At 41.3% G+C, this 17,002-nt stretch overlaps 1 protein-coding gene across 2 annotated transcripts; it reads right to left on the bottom strand.

Annotated features, from left to right (window-relative positions):
* Nucleotides 1-1,258: 1,258 nt before the first annotated feature.
* Nucleotides 1,259-13,813, bottom strand: LOC310877126 (heterogeneous nuclear ribonucleoprotein Q-like). 2 transcript variants are annotated; one of them, XR_014570783.1, is made up of 11 exons: nt 13,627-13,813; nt 12,714-12,903; nt 10,252-10,370; nt 9,153-9,374; nt 8,803-8,979; nt 8,492-8,627; nt 7,851-8,056; nt 7,265-7,414; nt 6,472-6,593; nt 3,406-5,736; nt 1,259-3,021 (listed from the first exon to the last, which is right to left on the bottom strand). XR_014570783.1 is itself a non-coding variant. In XM_083790847.1 (10 exons), exons 1-10 carry the CDS (start codon nt 13,627-13,629, stop codon nt 5,076-5,078), a joined length of 1,986 nt encoding a protein of 661 aa, XP_083646973.1. In that variant the 5' UTR covers nt 13,630-13,813; the 3' UTR covers nt 1,259-5,075. The 2 variants fall into 2 exon arrangements, 1 of the variants encoding a protein (XP_083646973.1); XM_083790847.1 differs by having other exon boundaries at nt 1,259-5,736.
* Between the last annotated feature and the right edge of the window lie 3,189 nt (nt 13,814-17,002).

Genomic DNA, 17,002 nt, shown 5'->3' with positions numbered 1-17,002 from the left:
CTGGAAATAATACCCCCCATTTGTAGGCCTATATGCATTTATTACTAGGACACGGTCGGAAAACCATTTGGTGCGATTTTAGCCCATCTCTGGGAATGTCGGCGACCCCCAATCTACACTGTTAAATTTGTCAACTCATGACATTGACCATTGTACAAATAGAGTAAAATTTGTATTTGTAAAGGGTTCAGCCCGTTCAGCCTCAGAGCGTGTCCACCACACAAACCAGTGAAACATTGGCAGGCTCGATCGTTGTGGTTTTTGCGTTGACTGATTTGATTTAAGAGTTTATTTTATTATTTTTAACAGTTCGTAGAATGGTTATACAGACATCAGTTCAACGAAAGTACAGGTCAATACAAAATCTGTTACGAGGATTAAACCAGAAAAAGCACCAAGACTTATTAACATAAGGGTCCTCCATTTTCAATTCACCAGAACACCATGGTTTACCTATTGTTGCTTCATAATGCATTGTGCATGGGTGGGTGATGGATGATAGACAGATAACAGATTATAGGCAAATTATAGTGTAGTGTGCAAGCATCTAACACCATGCTGTGTGTGCCATGTGTATATGCACATTAAAGTTTCCACAAATATTACATTGTATTCCTCTAAAATAGCAGATCTTGTACGTTGTGAGCTTGTAGATAGCTATTTTCAAATAGCCTATATTATACAGTTAAGACTGGTTAAAAGAAAACCCATGGAACCCCATCAAGGAACCCACTTTGAGAACCACTTCCATATGCAGTTGTATACACAACCATTTACCAATATGTCTGATAGAAATGCACACTTACCAAAGTCAATAGCTTTATGTAAAAACAAAAAAAGGATCATAATGTTATTGTCACCATGTAATAATGGCTATAGGCAAATGTATCCTCCTCAGTGGTCACTTGATAGCTAGGGCCTAAATAACGTTATTTGTGGTGGATGGGTGAATTTTACCATATGGTGTCTGCCAGTTCAGAGCCGTCTTAAATAGTGAGTGCACTCATCGCAATGAGACGTGTCGTGATCTTGTATAGCCTATCTGCCATTTCCCTCGTTTCTTTTTCCTAATGCAATTTATTTGATTCTTATATTATGAAATACTTTTGAATGTGTGAATGTAGTTTATTAAATTTATTTGAGAGGGGGGGGGGGGTAAAAATGATTAATCTTGTTACCTCCAGCTGTTAACACCTGCACCTACATTTATAATGGATATATAACTTTGTTGCCTTTGTAATGAACCACACAACACTGATCAAAGTCAATAACTTTTATTAGAAAAATAATTTACACTCGCCTCACTGTACAGTATAAAACAATTTGCAAGAATGCAAACACACTGGTTAGCAATTAACAAAAAACAAATAATGTTTTGACTGATAACATCTCTTCAAATGAAATGTGATAACGCAGAGTGAAAAGTACAAAACCCACAAACTCGTTCAGGTCCTTCTCCTTTTAACAATCCATGGAGAAAGAACAAAATGTGACAAAATGCGAACTGGATCAGTGGTTCTCTATGTGGGGTCTGGGTGGTCCCCCATGGCATCCTGGAGGGGATTCCAGAGTTCCCCAGCTACATAGTTAGTAACCAAATGGGCCCTTATAGGTCTGTAACTCATGGAGTGACTGACAACACAGATTTAAATTAAAGTGGGTTGAAACTCAAAGCTCAAAGCTCAAATGCTGGACATAATGCAGGTAGGCAGACCTGTCAAAATATTGACAAGTACGCAGGGAGCCTACAAGATTGAAAAGCAATCCTACTTTTCTTGACTGTCACACCACAATTTCTCTTCAAATGAATTACGGTTTTGTTTTGTGTTGTTCTGCATTAAGCGCCTGGAAAGGTATGCCAAATGTGATCAGGGATTAAAACAATTTTCCTATTCAAGGCATCAGACTACCCTCCTCCCGCAGATTGATTGTTTTCAGTATTTGTAAAGAGTTTTGGCTGGTACACAATGCAACATAGGATGAACACCTCTGTAAGCCGTTATTATATATTACTTCATAGAACTGAAAATTACTTACAACTACTCAGTACAATATATTAAATGTAAAGTAGGTCAATGCCTACATACAATGTTTACCACATTTGGGCTCAACTTCTTTTTCCATAATTTCCAACCCTTACAAATGAAAATTATTCACAATAGTTTTTCAGGCTTCCACAAACCTGTGTAGGAATCCACAGTAGTTGGCATTGCATTTCATCCATCATGTTATTCACAATAAGGGACACAAAGCAGACTGTTCAAATACATACACATCATTACAATGATGGGTACAAAAAAAAACTAATTAAGACTCGTTTTCCCCATAATGGAAAGAGCAAGGAAGACCGATGCCTCTACTGACATGAATATGTTTAAGTCAACAATGCATTGTTAAAAATAAAAAAAGGTCACACTTCCCCTCTAAAACTATTATACAACCCAGCAAAACTATATGCTCAACATGGTTCAGACAGCAAAGACTTGTTTTATGCAAGCTCATTTCATGAGATGAAGCTACACGATGTATATGGCTGCCGGCACTTGTAAAGCCAAGAGTCAAGCAGCGTACACACATCTAATATCAGTCAAGTGCTCTGGTGTTGCATGTGCATCTCTCTGACGAGAGGAGTACAGATGGTGTGTTGCATGTTAATCTCTCTGAAGAAGAATTCAGATGGTGTTGCATGTGCATCTCTCTGAAGAGAGGAGTTCAGACACAGCCAGGCAATTCCTCTTAGACTGAGGTAGTAGACCAAACCCTTTATCAATTTGACAAAGTCCTTGAAAGAACAATTCATTCTCCTGGAACCTTATAACCAGTTAGTTCTCAACTGGTGTCTCACAACCACAGCGAGATCAGGAGCAAATATATTTTACAATACAAATGCATGTATTTCTATTTGAGTTTGTCTGCAAATCGGCCAAAACATCTCATGACCCACTTTTGAGTACTGACCTGACCCCCTACTTGAGAAGCATTGCTCTAAATTTGCAGATTTCTTTCTTAAGGCCAGCAATCCTATAAAACAAATTCAAACATTTATTCCATTAAGATGCAGTTAGACCTCCATTAAAAGATGCAATAAAACATCCCCCACCAATTAATTTATCAAGCTCCTCTGAGCCACTGCAAATAGACCAAAAGTGCAACATTTCCAGTAAAGCTTGCTGTAATTTCGTATATTTACGTCTTGTATGAGACAAGGGGACACAGAGGGAGATTGGGGCAGTGTCTTTACTATGTAAGGAAGCAGCTTCAAACTTTATTCTTGTTCTTCTATTTTGTTATCTTCATGTGAATGTGTTAATGTTATGTTTGGGCTCCTTAAATGACCTGTATTGTCAGTCATTTGTAAATACCATTGGACCATTCAGTCAAGGCTGTCAGTCAGGTGGACCTTACCATTCCATCCAATCCATTGGCAGCTTTGCAGTGTGTAAGCCCCATATACTGGTCAGTCTCTTCATAGTGACACTTCAGCACCGGCCTCTCCCCCTTTTCCCTGCTAGTCAGGTAACAAAAGGAGCCAGTTAGAGAATAGAACAGGAAGGGACAAATGACATCTAAACACTTCTACTGGTCTCTCACGCGCACAGAACCACAGACAACATGATGCATTAACTGTAGAGAAAAGCCTGTCGAATAAAAAGTTTTTTTTTTTTTTAAATGCGTTACATCAGAAGCCAAATATACTGAAGCATTCTCAGGGACTTCCACGACCTACAACTCCACACGCCATGCACATCACAATGCCTTAGTTTAAAGACAAGGCCAAGAAAGACCTTGCTGCTTTTTTCTTAAGACGATAATAGAGCAGTGATTAAACATGGGGTAAGGGTGGGGGAGTGAGATGTTAAAGCAGCCATTTTTGCTACCAAAGCAACAAAAAAAAGTGTTTACACAAGCACAACAAGCAAAGACATGCACTTCAATTACTTTCCCACCATTACACAGGAATTAAAACTTAGGGTAAAAAGAAAACATGCAAAGATTAGTATCCAGGACTTCAACAGTTAGATAGATCCTTCTGGGTCAAAACAAACTCATTTAAATCTGGATCAAATTGTGCTTTTCAGTAGGTAATGTCAATTAAAAAAATGACATGTATGGAGGCTCTCCTAATTTCTCTTTCCCAACATAACAATTTAATTTGGAATACCAATTTGTGAAAACTAATCTCACCAAGTATGGGGATTCGTTTTGGATGAGAGAAACTCAAAGGATGGAATATGTAACTACACATACATAAAAGCACTCTTGAAATGCCAACTATATTAGGTGAACTGGAAATTTGATGGCATGCAAGGTGACATTTGTAACATGTGGCCAACATTATGCCGGCAAACCTTTGGTCCATTTTCCTTCCACAAGGAGCCTTTAGAAATTTTGAAGACGAAATTTGAAGAGAAGAATTTGCCGAAACATGAATTTGCAACACAATTTGAGGTTTTTTGTACACGTGTGCGTGTAATGTTTATTAGAGCAGACAAACAGCAAAAGGATACAAGCCAAAAGGTCAAGCCAAAAAATAGGACTGCTGAGGTCCTTTTTTTTTTTCTTCAATAACAAGACACGCATTTACTTTGACAATACAAATTGTAGATTCATTTGTTTTAAATACATGTTTAGGAGACATTAAGCTTTGCTGCTGTAGGCTACTTAAAACATGATAACCATAATTACTATAAAACATACATAAAGCTATAAGCCAAATAGACAGCTCCAGCACATGACTGCAATCTAATTCTTATTTTTCTTCAAACTTTGTTATGGAAAACGTATCGACCAGCTTAAAAAACAAACAAAAAAAGGAATAAAATAAAATAAAACCAGTTCGCCAGAAGCAGGTGGGAGGGAGTGTGAGCTACTTGTTGCGAGTCCAAGCGGATTAAAATATGTACAAAAAGATACCTTGCCAGATGTCACCAATTTTTTGGGGAGAACAAACAATACAAAAACAAAAAAAAACAGAAACAGGCAACCGTATGGAATTTTTAGGGCCCGATCAGATCAAAGTCTCTAGAAAAAATGGTTTTGTTGTCGTTTATCAAAAAGCCCTATTTTGCACCACTCTACTTCCACTGTTGCCCAAAAGAATCCTGATAGAATTCCTGGTTGTCAGATTTGTAACCATAGTTACCAGAATGATCGCCACCCAGCGGCTGCTGAGCAATGGGTTGCGAGCCCCAGTTCTGACTATTGGTCTGCCGGCGTTTGGAATCGGGCTGGCTGTAACCATCAGCTTTGCGTTTCCCTCCTACATTTCCACCGCGGCCACCACCCCGAGCACCACGTACCCCGCCGCGGGCTCCTCCTCCTCCTCCTCTCATCGGCACGCCTCCTCTGCCTCCTCCCCTCACTCCTCGGCTGGGGCCGCCGGGACCGCCTCCTCGCGGAGAGTAGCCACCGCGACCGCGAGGAGGGCCGCTCGCTCCGCGTGCTCCCCTCCCGCCAGGCGAGGACCCTCCACGCGGGCCACCTCTGCCTCCTCCCCCACGGCCCCGGCTGGGGACCTGGAAGTCATCGTAGCCATAGTAGGGGTCTTCGTAGCCACCGCGGTAGTTGTGGTAGTCATAGCCGTAGTAGTCATAGTAGTCGTCGTAGCCGCCGTAGCCATAATCGGGCGCGTACGCGCCGTAGCTGCCTCCCCGGCCACCGGCGGCGCCTCGGCCCCGGCCTCTGGGAGGAGGTGGCATGGGTGGAGGTGGCCCGTAGTAGTAATAGTCATCATACCTGTAGTGGGGGGGAAAAACACAGTAGTTTAAGTTACAACTCTGAATGCAAAGTCTTAACCACTTTCAACCTGGCATCGCTCAGTCTGTCTCATAGGAGGGCTGTGGGCAGTTTAGAAACCGTCCTCCAGTGACATCATTAGGCAGATATATTTATAAACAAGATTATTTTACAAAAAAGTTTAGATTTTCATTATCGTGAGAACGATGGCTTCTATTTTCAGGACTAGAAAGCCTGCAATTTCTATTAGCTTGTATTCCCCATCGATGTCACTGGAGGACGGTTTCTGAACTGCCCAAAGCCCTCTTATGAGACAGACAGAGTAGGAAAAAGATTGCGCCATTTTTAATGACTATTAGTGAGAGGACCAATTATTATATTACCGTAATTTCCGGACTATAAGCCGCGGCTTTTTACCCATGATTTGAACCCTGCGGCTTATACAACGGTGCGGCTAATCTATAGATTTTTACAGCTAACGCAGAGCCATCTCAGGCTCTGAGCTAACGTAGCTGCGGCTTATAGTCCGGTGCGGCTTGTATATGGGATTTTCCCTAAATTTGGCTGGTGCGGCTTATATTCAGGTGCGGCTTATAGTCCGGAAATTACGGTATATAGGAAGATAGGTTGTGAAGTGGTCCTTTAAGACTGACAAGGAAATTCATAAATAGAATTTAACAGAAAATAAATGGACAAAAGGGGAAAAATATGAAAACGTGCATGGATCTTTCTTACATTTGGGTTTTGGCTGCTTGTCTCTGGGCCTTGCGTTCTTTCCTTTTTTGATCAGGCGGCTTGGCAAATACAATCTCAACGCACTCTCCCTCCAATTCCTTCCCATTCATCCCGTCCAACCCCTAAGAAGAAGAAATATTCAACATTAAGTACATTTTTATAAGCATCCCAGAGGTGCAAAATTAAGCTGCATGGCTGTTTTTCAAGCCAAGTGAAGACATGAATAGCAGGTCTGGGCCCTTAAAGTCAAAGATTTTTTATTTGTCAGAACCAGTCAATTCTTTGAGTCAAGCAGTCTTTCCCGAAATGATGCCAGACAACTAGCATATGAGAACAGATTTATTGATTTTAAACCTTTTCAAGACACTTGAAGTTATTAACTATACTTATATAAATCCATTTGTAATATTAAACTGCTGAATCCAATTAAGATCAAATAAAGTTCTTAGTGGGGCACAGCTCTAACGTATACACAGATTAACCCATTTTGAGCGGGAACCCCTTTTGGTGGTTACATACATTATGTTATAATTTAGCTATTGAAAAATAGCAGATCTACAAGCTCATTGTTAAAATGTGCCTCAAATCTTTCCGAAAATTGATTTAGAAATTATTATTTTTTTAATTTCGACGTCAGGCCTGAATGAGTTAAGAGCCTCATTAATTGTTCTACTCCTGCTTTGTGCAGGACAACAAATGGATACGTTTTCATTTTATTATTCAATGACCGCTTTTATTCCCTAAAAGCGGTGTTAATTTTTCAATAAGTTGCTGGACTGCTACAAAGCCGTACCTTGACTGCACCATCTCTATCTTCATAGTGGATGAAGGCGTAATCTTTCAGCTTTTTCACCCGCTCCAGTTTGCCGAACTCGCCAAAGGACTTTTCCAGGATTTCTTCTGTGACTCCATTTGCAAGATTTCGCACAAATAAAACCCTGACCTGTGGATTGTACAGCAAAATGAATAATTAAACGCAGTACTTCCTGCTGCATATTATAAGGCATCCTTGGATTTAATCAAGTCAGCGATTTAATCAGCCACACAGTTTTACCTGGTGGCATTTTCACGCCCAGTCAACAAAATGATCAGCTCATTAACTCAAAAACATTAAAATACCTCCCATTTTGCATGACACTTTAACCTATTTTGGGCGGGAACCCCTTTTGGTGTTAGCATTATGTTATGATTTAGCCATTTAAAAATAGCAGACCTACAAGCTCGTACGAGCTTGTAGGTCTGCTATTTTTGAGAATTGAAGGACGACTCACATAGAAACATAGCTTTTTCAGAAAACTCAAGGATGTAAAAGACATTTTTAGAATCTGATCTCAGGTCAGAATGAGTTAAACCAGCGGTTCTAAAAACCAATGACCTACCTTTGACATGACGTCAGGGTCAGGGTCTTCGATGGGGTCAGCCCATTCCACGGTCACCACGTTGCCCCAAACTTTAACCTTGCCGCTCATCAGCCGGCGGCGAGCTTGTGCTGCAGTTTTGTGGTCTTCATACTCCAGGAAACAGAAACCCCTGTTCTTCTTCTTGTCGTCCGGTTGGTGGTAAAGGATGACATCAGTGAGACCCTCTGTGTTTAAGAAAGGGTGTGGAGGGGAAAGGATTTGTACATGATACAAAGTTGGTGTATATATATATATATATGACCAATAATTCTAATACATAGCCGTTTGAGTAGGGCATCTTATATTAAAAGGTTTGTGGATTGTCTACTTTTCTCCCGAGTGACCGGATCCCCAGTGGTTTTCTTACAATAGTTTTTAGTAAAGTAAAGCCTGATTCAACCTTCGTCCTGTGACTGTGTCCAAGAATAGCAGACCTACAAGACTACAAGGCATTGCAGAAGTTGGCCGTTCTGAAGGAGCCTTAAACCATTATAAAATGGTATATCGAAGTACATAAAAATATACCCAGGCCACACTCAGGAAAATTTATGCAAGTCAAGGTAAAATGCAGGATTATAGTTTCATTACACTTCCATTTTACTAGTGGAAAGGTGACTCACCTGTGACTTTACTAAACTCTTCAACAATCTGTTCCTTTGTTTTACTTTTGGGGATGGAACCCACAAAAAGCCGGTTATTGGCTACAGATATGCACACTCCAATGTGCTTGCCGGGTCGAATTTCGTGGTTATTACACTGTGGAATGAACAAAAACAGGTAACCAATTTGAACCTGCTCTTCCCATTTTATTTTATTTTGTCGGTGGGGGGGGGGTTCAAAAATAGAAGATCTACAAGCTCACGTTTCATAACACAGCAAGCTTGTAGATATTGTGCCGATTTCACTATTTTGGGGTAAAACAAACACTCACCAATTTGACAGCCTCCTGGGCGGATTCTTTTGCGCAAAAAGTGACAAAGGCGTAGCCCCTGTTCAAACCACTGAGAGGGTCCATCATTAGCCTCAGGTCCCAGATGGGACCGGCCTTCTCAAACAGGGGCACCAGCTCATCTTCAAACAGATCACGAGGAATCTTGCCAACAAAAATCTGAGGAGAAATGTGTAATCAGTCAAAAATAGAGGAACTAATGACATTTACCCTTCTTAATTGTAGATCACATATTTCCGGCGAAGATATTTGGTGTAGAGGGAAACATTACAACGTCTAGTATAGAGCACTTGGGGTCAACCAAGTCTAAAGGTTTTAAGTGAAGATGGTACCTCTGTTCCGATGGTGGGCTGAGCACCCGAGTGCACAGACTCTGGCGGAGGGCCGCCATACTTCCTCTGTCCCGTGGTGACATCTAGTGTGTAGTTGGTTCTGTCTAGGAGCTCTTTGATCTTACTCTCATCTGGTCCCTTGGTGGAGTCTGAAACTTTGGTCCCTTGTTTCTCTCTCTGTCTGTAAGTCTTCATTACGCCACAGAGAAAAGCACTTTTGTTCTGTTAAGAAAAAGCATGGATATCAAACATGAGATAACGTATGGATATCAAACATGAGATAACTTATTCAAAAATCAACGCCCTGTTTATAAATACAAAAATAATTGTATATATAATAATTGTACAAATACCATACAATTAATTTTGACCACAACAAAATAATGGTAATGCTCATCACATCCGGCTCACATCTGAACTTTTTATTGTTGAAAGCCTGCGTATAGTATATAGACCATTTCTCCCTCCTACTTACAAGATCCATCTTGCCAAACCAAATACAGCTGATATCTGGAAGTCATTGTTTGTACAATAATGGTTCAAACAAGTCCCAGAGCAAAACGGGTGTGCTTTGATCAGAATAATTCATCATTGCATTCAACTTGGGCAAATAAGTTGATAATGTTAGAATAATGTTGACGTTAATCACAATGACGAATTATGCAAGCAATACTGAATAGTACAGCTCAGACACTCCTAACATTTCGTACAATGGAGTTACATTGAATACTGTGGGATATTGTTTTGGCAAGATTGATATCAATCTCCATATATGGAGACAGACGGTTAATATGACAACAGGTATTGCATACTAGGTTCCCAACTTGCATCGTTCCCAAGTAGGCTGAAGGCCGACAGGCACAGGTCTAGTGTTGACAATAAGCACATTTTTATTTATATCCTTTCAGATGTTTTACACAGGAGACAAATTTCATGTTAAGAGCAACAAACATTCCAAAACGGATTAATTTTAAACAACCTTAAACGGTGCTGTGCATTACCCATTACTAAAATGTTATTTGATACATTCAGTAGACCATTTATAGTGTTACCAATTTCACACCCCTAAACACAAGCTCCAACTCCATGATCAACTTACTTGCACGTGCGACAGGTCACTCTCTTTGAATTGGACCAAGACTTGTAGAGCTCCCTCCTCGTTGAATTCTTTCAAAGCTTCAATCGCCCTCTCATCTAGGTCACTATGTGCTACCAGTCCTAGGGATAGAATGTGAAACAGTAAGTATAAATACACAACTCTACAGACCAATGGGGACAAATACATGCTTTCATTACAAGACCATGGCAGAGAGACCGATAACCTAATGATGATGCTTTGAATATTGGCTTTAATTTAATTATAAGACATTTGGCAAAATCTATCTCTTTGGTCACAAGATCATTGAATGTATTGTTCTGAAATCTTAATTGATCTCCAAGCCAGTTATTGGTTTAATCTGTGCTACTACCAGCGACTAGCCGGACTAGGGTTGAATTACAATACAGTTTACCAGTTTTTTCAGATCAGATATCCAGATTAATGTCCTACTTTCATCACATAATGTGTTAAATAAATCATGACTTTCAATTAGTTTTTAAGTAGTAATAGAGGAAGAACATTTAATTTACTTCATACAGCTATGTCATACAACTAATCTGCCAATACATTTTATATTTGAGCATCAAAAGTTCGTATATAATAATATCCCAGGTCTATTGCACGACGCACGTATCCTTGCCATTATACACACACACCATTCTTAACATACTTGGCCTGCAGCAAAGACTGCACATACAAATTAGATTAGCAATAGCTAGGGTCTGCTTTAAAAAGGTACCCGGGATAAAGCCGAGGGGGGGGGGGGGGGTGGGTTCAATGTTTCACCGTTTGTAATATCCATACTATCCAGACTCACAATTTGCCATTGCATACATCTCCGCTGCATTACATTATTACAGTTCTGCTGTCTGACAGGTCAGACATGCATTAAGTGAGAAATAAAGCCGATCTTGATCAACTTTAATATTGATGAAAATCAATCAGCAGTGGGGTACATACAGTATTAACACAAAAAGCCAATCATGTCGACTACCAATAACATCAGTTTGTACAGCAGAAGCTTATGTGTGACCCCAAACTAGAGGTGAGGTGCTCCAATCGATCTGCCACCTATTGGTGATCGGCCGATTTTCACTCAAAATGACTCAATCAGTAATTTACCCGATCTGGAGAAACCAATCTTTTTTGTGCCTTTGATAGATTTGGACAGTATTACGACAGGAGAGGTGGGGGGACATGCGGCAAAGTCGTTGGGATCAAACCCACGACACGCTGCCTGGACCGCTCGACTGCGGCCCAGAACCGATCTTTTATACAGTTTAAGTGTTATAAAAGTCTGATTGAGATAGATGGATAGATATTGTTTTGTACATTTGTAACAGGCCTAAACATTCTCCCCACACACAGGAACAGTTTTGATGTGGGTTTGAGAGCACCTCTACCCCAAACCTAGAATCAATGCATTAAACCTAAACACCTGAACATACTTTGAGCTAGCCATACACATTGCAGTCTAGTCCCGTTTAACAAGTTCCTACCATCTGCACCAGTCACACAATCACTTCTATTGTTCTCGACATTCTACTGATCCGGTCTTGATGCCAGCTGGTCTTGCACCAACCCCCTTGAACCCTACTAAAGACAACACCCACCCTTTCACTAAAGTGAAACTAATTCATATGAATGACAATGGCATGCTGCTCCAACAGTGACCTGATAGTGATAATTAACGTTAGAAAAGACAGACCACCTTAAAACTGTGGCAGGTTTTAATCACTGCCAGGGGCAGGGAGAGATAATGATCAACATGTAGCTTCAAAGAACAGATGCCATCTGTGAATACAGTAACACCCCGGTGCTTTTAAGAAGCTTTCAACAAACAGACTTTAATGCATTGCACCAATCTATTTGCAATCTGTAACTTCCATGCCCTGCCTAGGATTGGAAACCATGTATTCTACAAGTTTACTTTTTACCAACAGATGCCAACTCTGCTTTGGTCAGGGAGATATTGCACACTAACAAGCTAGGCAACCAGAAGGTGGCCTACCAGACAGGTATGCTAGTTAACCTATTGCATTCACAAACTCTGCACAACAGTGGTTCCAACCCCCCCCCCCCCCTTAATTATTTTCTTACTCAACACAGCAAACAAATCGACAGACAGCATAAGTGTATACACACTATACAGGGTATATGCACATGTCTTAAGTTATAATAATGAAATTAGTACGGTTTAAGACGTTTTTTTTTTTTAAATACCAAATGGTCAAATATGATCATTCTGGGGGGCGTTGGTTGCTACCTGTGAAGTTTGGAAACCCTTTGTCTGCTCTACAATACAGAGTGGTAGAGTTAAAAAATAAGTTCTGGATTGCAGCTTTAGCTCTGTGATCATTACCTCTGAGAGCACAAATGGAACCAAGTTTCACATTAGGGTTTTACTGTACGTGTTGTGTTACACTGGGCTGATGGCGTTAGAAACGTAGATGGCTCTTTACCTGCAACATAGATCTCGTCTAGCTTCTCAGCGACCTTTTGGGGCAGCCCGGCCTCCAACAAGGTCTCGAAGTGCTCCGAGTGGGCTACCACGGCGCTGACGGCGGCCTCGGACGTCTCCATCGGTTGTTCATCCTGTTCCTCTGTGCCCCCGTTCCCGTTAACATGATCCGTAGCCATGTCGTCAGACATCTGTGTGTGTTGAGATTAGAGAGACGTGGAGTGGGAACTTTTGATTAGAGGCAATAAATAAAACAGATCACAAAGCAGAGAGGGGGGGGGGTCCCACAACAGATAAGCAGCCTGCACACCAAAAGTGTGCAGATTGGCGCCACTGATCTGGACGATGCAAGAGTCTTTGAGGTAGCCCACACTGAAATACTCTGGTCATCCAAGGTCTAAGTCTGATTGTGTGAAACATGCAAAACCGACGATTTGACGATACATGAGTTTGTTTTGAGTTTACCAACTTAAACCTCTTATCATATCGATGAATCGAGGTATAATTTATGATCCGTGGACACCACACCTCTGCATGCTAACCACCCTTTGCCTTAGCTCGTGTGTCGTGGATGAGCACTGAGCAGGCCCCACCACGGCAACCCTCGGCGTGCGGAGGGGGAAGCTAACGTCGGCTAGCGACCGTCAATGATAATAACAAGCATCCATCGCGTAGTCTTATTATGCTACTAATACGAGTCATAACGTGTATAATGTAAATATCACGCAGGCGGAACACGTTAACGTTACAACAACGAGGGGAAAAAAGCGGGACGGTTTTCAAAATGCCGGCTGGGGGGACGAGCAGCAAACAAGCCTTTATGGTCATGCTAACGTTAGCTAGCCGCGTTGTATCGTTTCGGTTTCTTATTGATTAACCGAGTCCCTCGGCAAAGGTTTAAAAGAAACACTCACCATGCGAAGATGCTGTAATGCACACGACGATGCCAATTCGCGTTGTCCAAGCAAGCTGCTTCAAAAAAAGAAAAGGGGAAGAAAGCTGCTGTTGTACTGAACGCCGGTGGTGTTGCTGCTGCCTTCCTTTACTCCCGTTCGTTTGGTGAGGCAAAATGGCGAAGACGTAACGTCGCGAGCTCTCTCAGAGTCTCACTGACTGCACGGGGTTTCTGCAGCCGCGGTACAGGGGCCCCGGCCTCTGGCTCAAGGGCAGTGTTGCCATATTGTGTGAGAGAAACAAGACAGGTGAAAACAAGCCCAAAACATGTTACATGTAGGCCTATGTAAATACATAGGCTATTTAATAGCATATCTAATATTTTGACATTTTCATTTTTAACACAAATCTTGTATCGGGTTCCTGGCATTTCAGATGGGGGACTGCAGACAAATATGTATTAATTTGGGGGTTCATTAACTTGAAAATGTAACCCTGGTTTAAACATTAGGAAACAAGCCCAAACATGGGCTTGTGAAAATGTAACCCTGGTTTGAACATTAGGAAACAAGCCCAAAAAACCGCAACCCGCAACTACAAGCAACTTTACAGAAAAACAAGTCCAAAGTCGCTTATAATTAAGATATAAGATATGGCAACACTGCACACGGGCTATGCTCAAGGGGAGGGATTACCTCGTCCCTCCCTCTGGAAAAGTAACTAAGTACATTTACTCCGCCCCTCCCTCCAAGTGGTGGAAAGTAGCCTAACTACATTTACTTAAGTACTATTGTACTTACTTTACTTGAATATTTCCAATACTTTTAGTTTAACTTCTTGCCCACTACAACTTGGATTCAAATATTATACTTTTACTCCACTGCATTTATTTGACAACTTTAGTTTACTATATAGTTGTTGATTGTTATTGCAAAACATACATTAAGTTTGCGTTAGCTTCCACCCTAATGCCCTTTAGTGAACTGAACAACCATTAATTACCCCCATGACTTGATACATCTTACATGTTTTGGCAGAACAAACTAAAGGCATGAATATATACGATCGGATCAAGTGGCCTAAACCTTGCGCAAGGCTAGAGCTTATAGGCCTACAGTTTAAAGTTTTATAGAGTTCACTTTTCCAAAACTAGACTATCCAAAAATGTACCAACCATATAGATCAATGTGACAAATGCCAAGTGCTCCTCACCATGTAACCTGAGTCATGTTTTATTATCTGCTCCGACCAAAGTAATACATTTTGGACTGACTATTTCAATGTCCTGTCCAAGGTTTGGGGTTTTGAAATCAGAGTGGTTGGCTGTCATACTCAATTGAACTCCACAGTATAGGCCTATAATCAAACACATTGATTATAAGTTATAAGTCTTCCAAAGCTCCATCCACCTCCATGTGGTTCAGGGAATTTATTGTGCACGCTGCTATGTGCTATTAGGCCATGGAAGTACCTCCTCGCATTGGAGAAATGATGGCCAGTGACTGTGGCCCATGGGGGACACATGTGTCCCTGCAGGTGATGTGACTGTGGCAGAACCCTAGACTGGACAGTGTTTGTGCCAAGCTGTATCGGACCTAGAACTACCTTGTGGGCCCTGTCAGCCGTCACTATTATCATGTCATATCCATACAGATACAGCTGATAAATGAGAGAAAACAACAATAACAATGTAATAATCAGTGGTTCTATCAGGCTGACAACTGATTCCTCATAAAACAAACTTATAGTTTGGGTACATATATATGTCAGGATTGGAACATTGTTCAGTTGGTCTGTAAACATCAGTCCATAATTTCATGGTGGTCTGGTTTCTGTAAATAAGTGTGAAATTAATTATTTTCAGTAAAAAAAAAAAGAAGACAATATAGACCAAAGCACCAAATTCCTGTTTCCTGCTGCAGAATGGTGACCTTTGTCAAAGACAGCAGACCAGAAGGCATGGTTTTGATTGAAATATTTATTAACAGTTTGCAGAATTACAGTACATTTCAAGCACAACTCAATACAAAGACTGTTAACTGTGAGTGGACGACCCAATAAAGCATTACACTTGTTTACAAGAGGGTCCACCTTGTTCAATTCATCAAAACATTTAGAGACGTACAGATAGACACTTCTATATAGCCAAAGAACTGAACAGGAATTCATCATAAAAGGAGGTAAAAAGGGAAAAGGGGGTGGGGTGGATTCCGATTTTTACAGGGGCCAGTTTCGAATTGCAGCCGTCCGTAGGTGCCCTTTGAGAGCGGTTTTGAAGGAGTCAAAGGATTTGCATGTCTTAATGACTGTTGGTAGGGCGTTCCACATTTTGGTGGCATTGGAGTGAAAATAATTTAGTCCCTTGTTTGTGCTGAATCTGGGTTGTACATGGTTTGTTGCACTTCCTCTGGTGTTGTGGTTGTGGACTTCGTTAACATTAGGAAGTATTTAGACAGGTACATGGCTATCTTGGTGGTGTATCGAATCTTGTGAACCAGACCCATTGCAAGATGGTGTACTCTGTCATTGACCCTAAGCCATTCCAGCCTGTCAAAGTGGGCAGGGGTGAGGTGGGTTCGGGGGGTGAAGCCAAGTAGGAGCCTGACCAGTTTGTCTTGGGAGGTCTGGAGCCTTGTTTTAAGGGCCTTTGAGGTGCTGTGGTACCAAGAGGTGCATGCATAGTCGAAGAAACCTTGTAGCCTACGAGGGCTCCTGTTAAGGTCTTCAAGGTGTTTTTGTTGACCAGTGAGGAGATCCTGTAAAGGAATCTTGTTCTTTGATTTACTGTTTTGATTACGTTGGTGTCCATTTTATCACCGGAAAGATTAGCCTCCAGGATGGAACCTAGGTAGGTAATTTCATCTTTTCGTGTGATAATACTGTCACCCACTCTAACCAAGAAGCCATCTGCCTTGCTGAGATTACTATTTGATCCGAAGAGAATGGATTCAGTTTTTCCCAGGTGTAAGGATAGTTTGTGCAGATTGGCAGCGAGCCAGGTGCAGATTCTACCGAGTTCAGAGCTGAGGGTCTTTTCAACCTGCAGTTTAGGGACAGTGTTCCGTTCACCTCCACCATCTGTTCTCTCCAGGTAGGATTGAATCCAGCTCACTGATGTGCTATCAAAACCAATTGCTTTTATCTTGTTAACCAATATGGAGTGGTTCACGGTGTCAAAAGCCTTTTGGAAGTCCAGCATGACCATGCCGCAGTATTTGCCAGCCCAGCATCCACCTCGTGTTTGATGTGGTCGCTCAAATAGAGGAGGCATGTGTCAGTGGAGTGGGATGTTCTGAAACCAGATTGAAAGTCATACATTAATTTATTAGTGGCAAGATACTTTTCAACCTGTTCATAGACTATTTTTTCCATCACTTTCGAGATGGAGCTTAGATT

Source organism: Protomyctophum parallelum (assembly GCF_964188405.1).
Source record: "Protomyctophum parallelum genome assembly, chromosome: 19".
In the NCBI taxonomy this organism is placed as follows: Eukaryota; Metazoa; Chordata; class Actinopteri; order Myctophiformes; family Myctophidae; genus Protomyctophum; species Protomyctophum parallelum.
Note: the sequence above shows the minus strand (reverse complement) of the source record. Positions and strands in the feature narration are given on the sequence as shown.

Excerpts from the sequence above, each read along its gene's own strand:
- LOC310877126 (XM_083790847.1), bottom strand. Across the intron at positions 8,628-8,802 it reads CCCAGGAGGCTGTCAAATTG|TGTAATAACCACGAAATTCG; the intron begins GTGAGTGTTTGT and ends TTCATTCCACAG. Across the intron at positions 6,594-7,264 it reads ATAGAGATGGTGCAGTCAAG|GGGTTGGACGGGATGAATGG; the intron begins GTACGGCTTTGT and ends TCTTCTTCTTAG.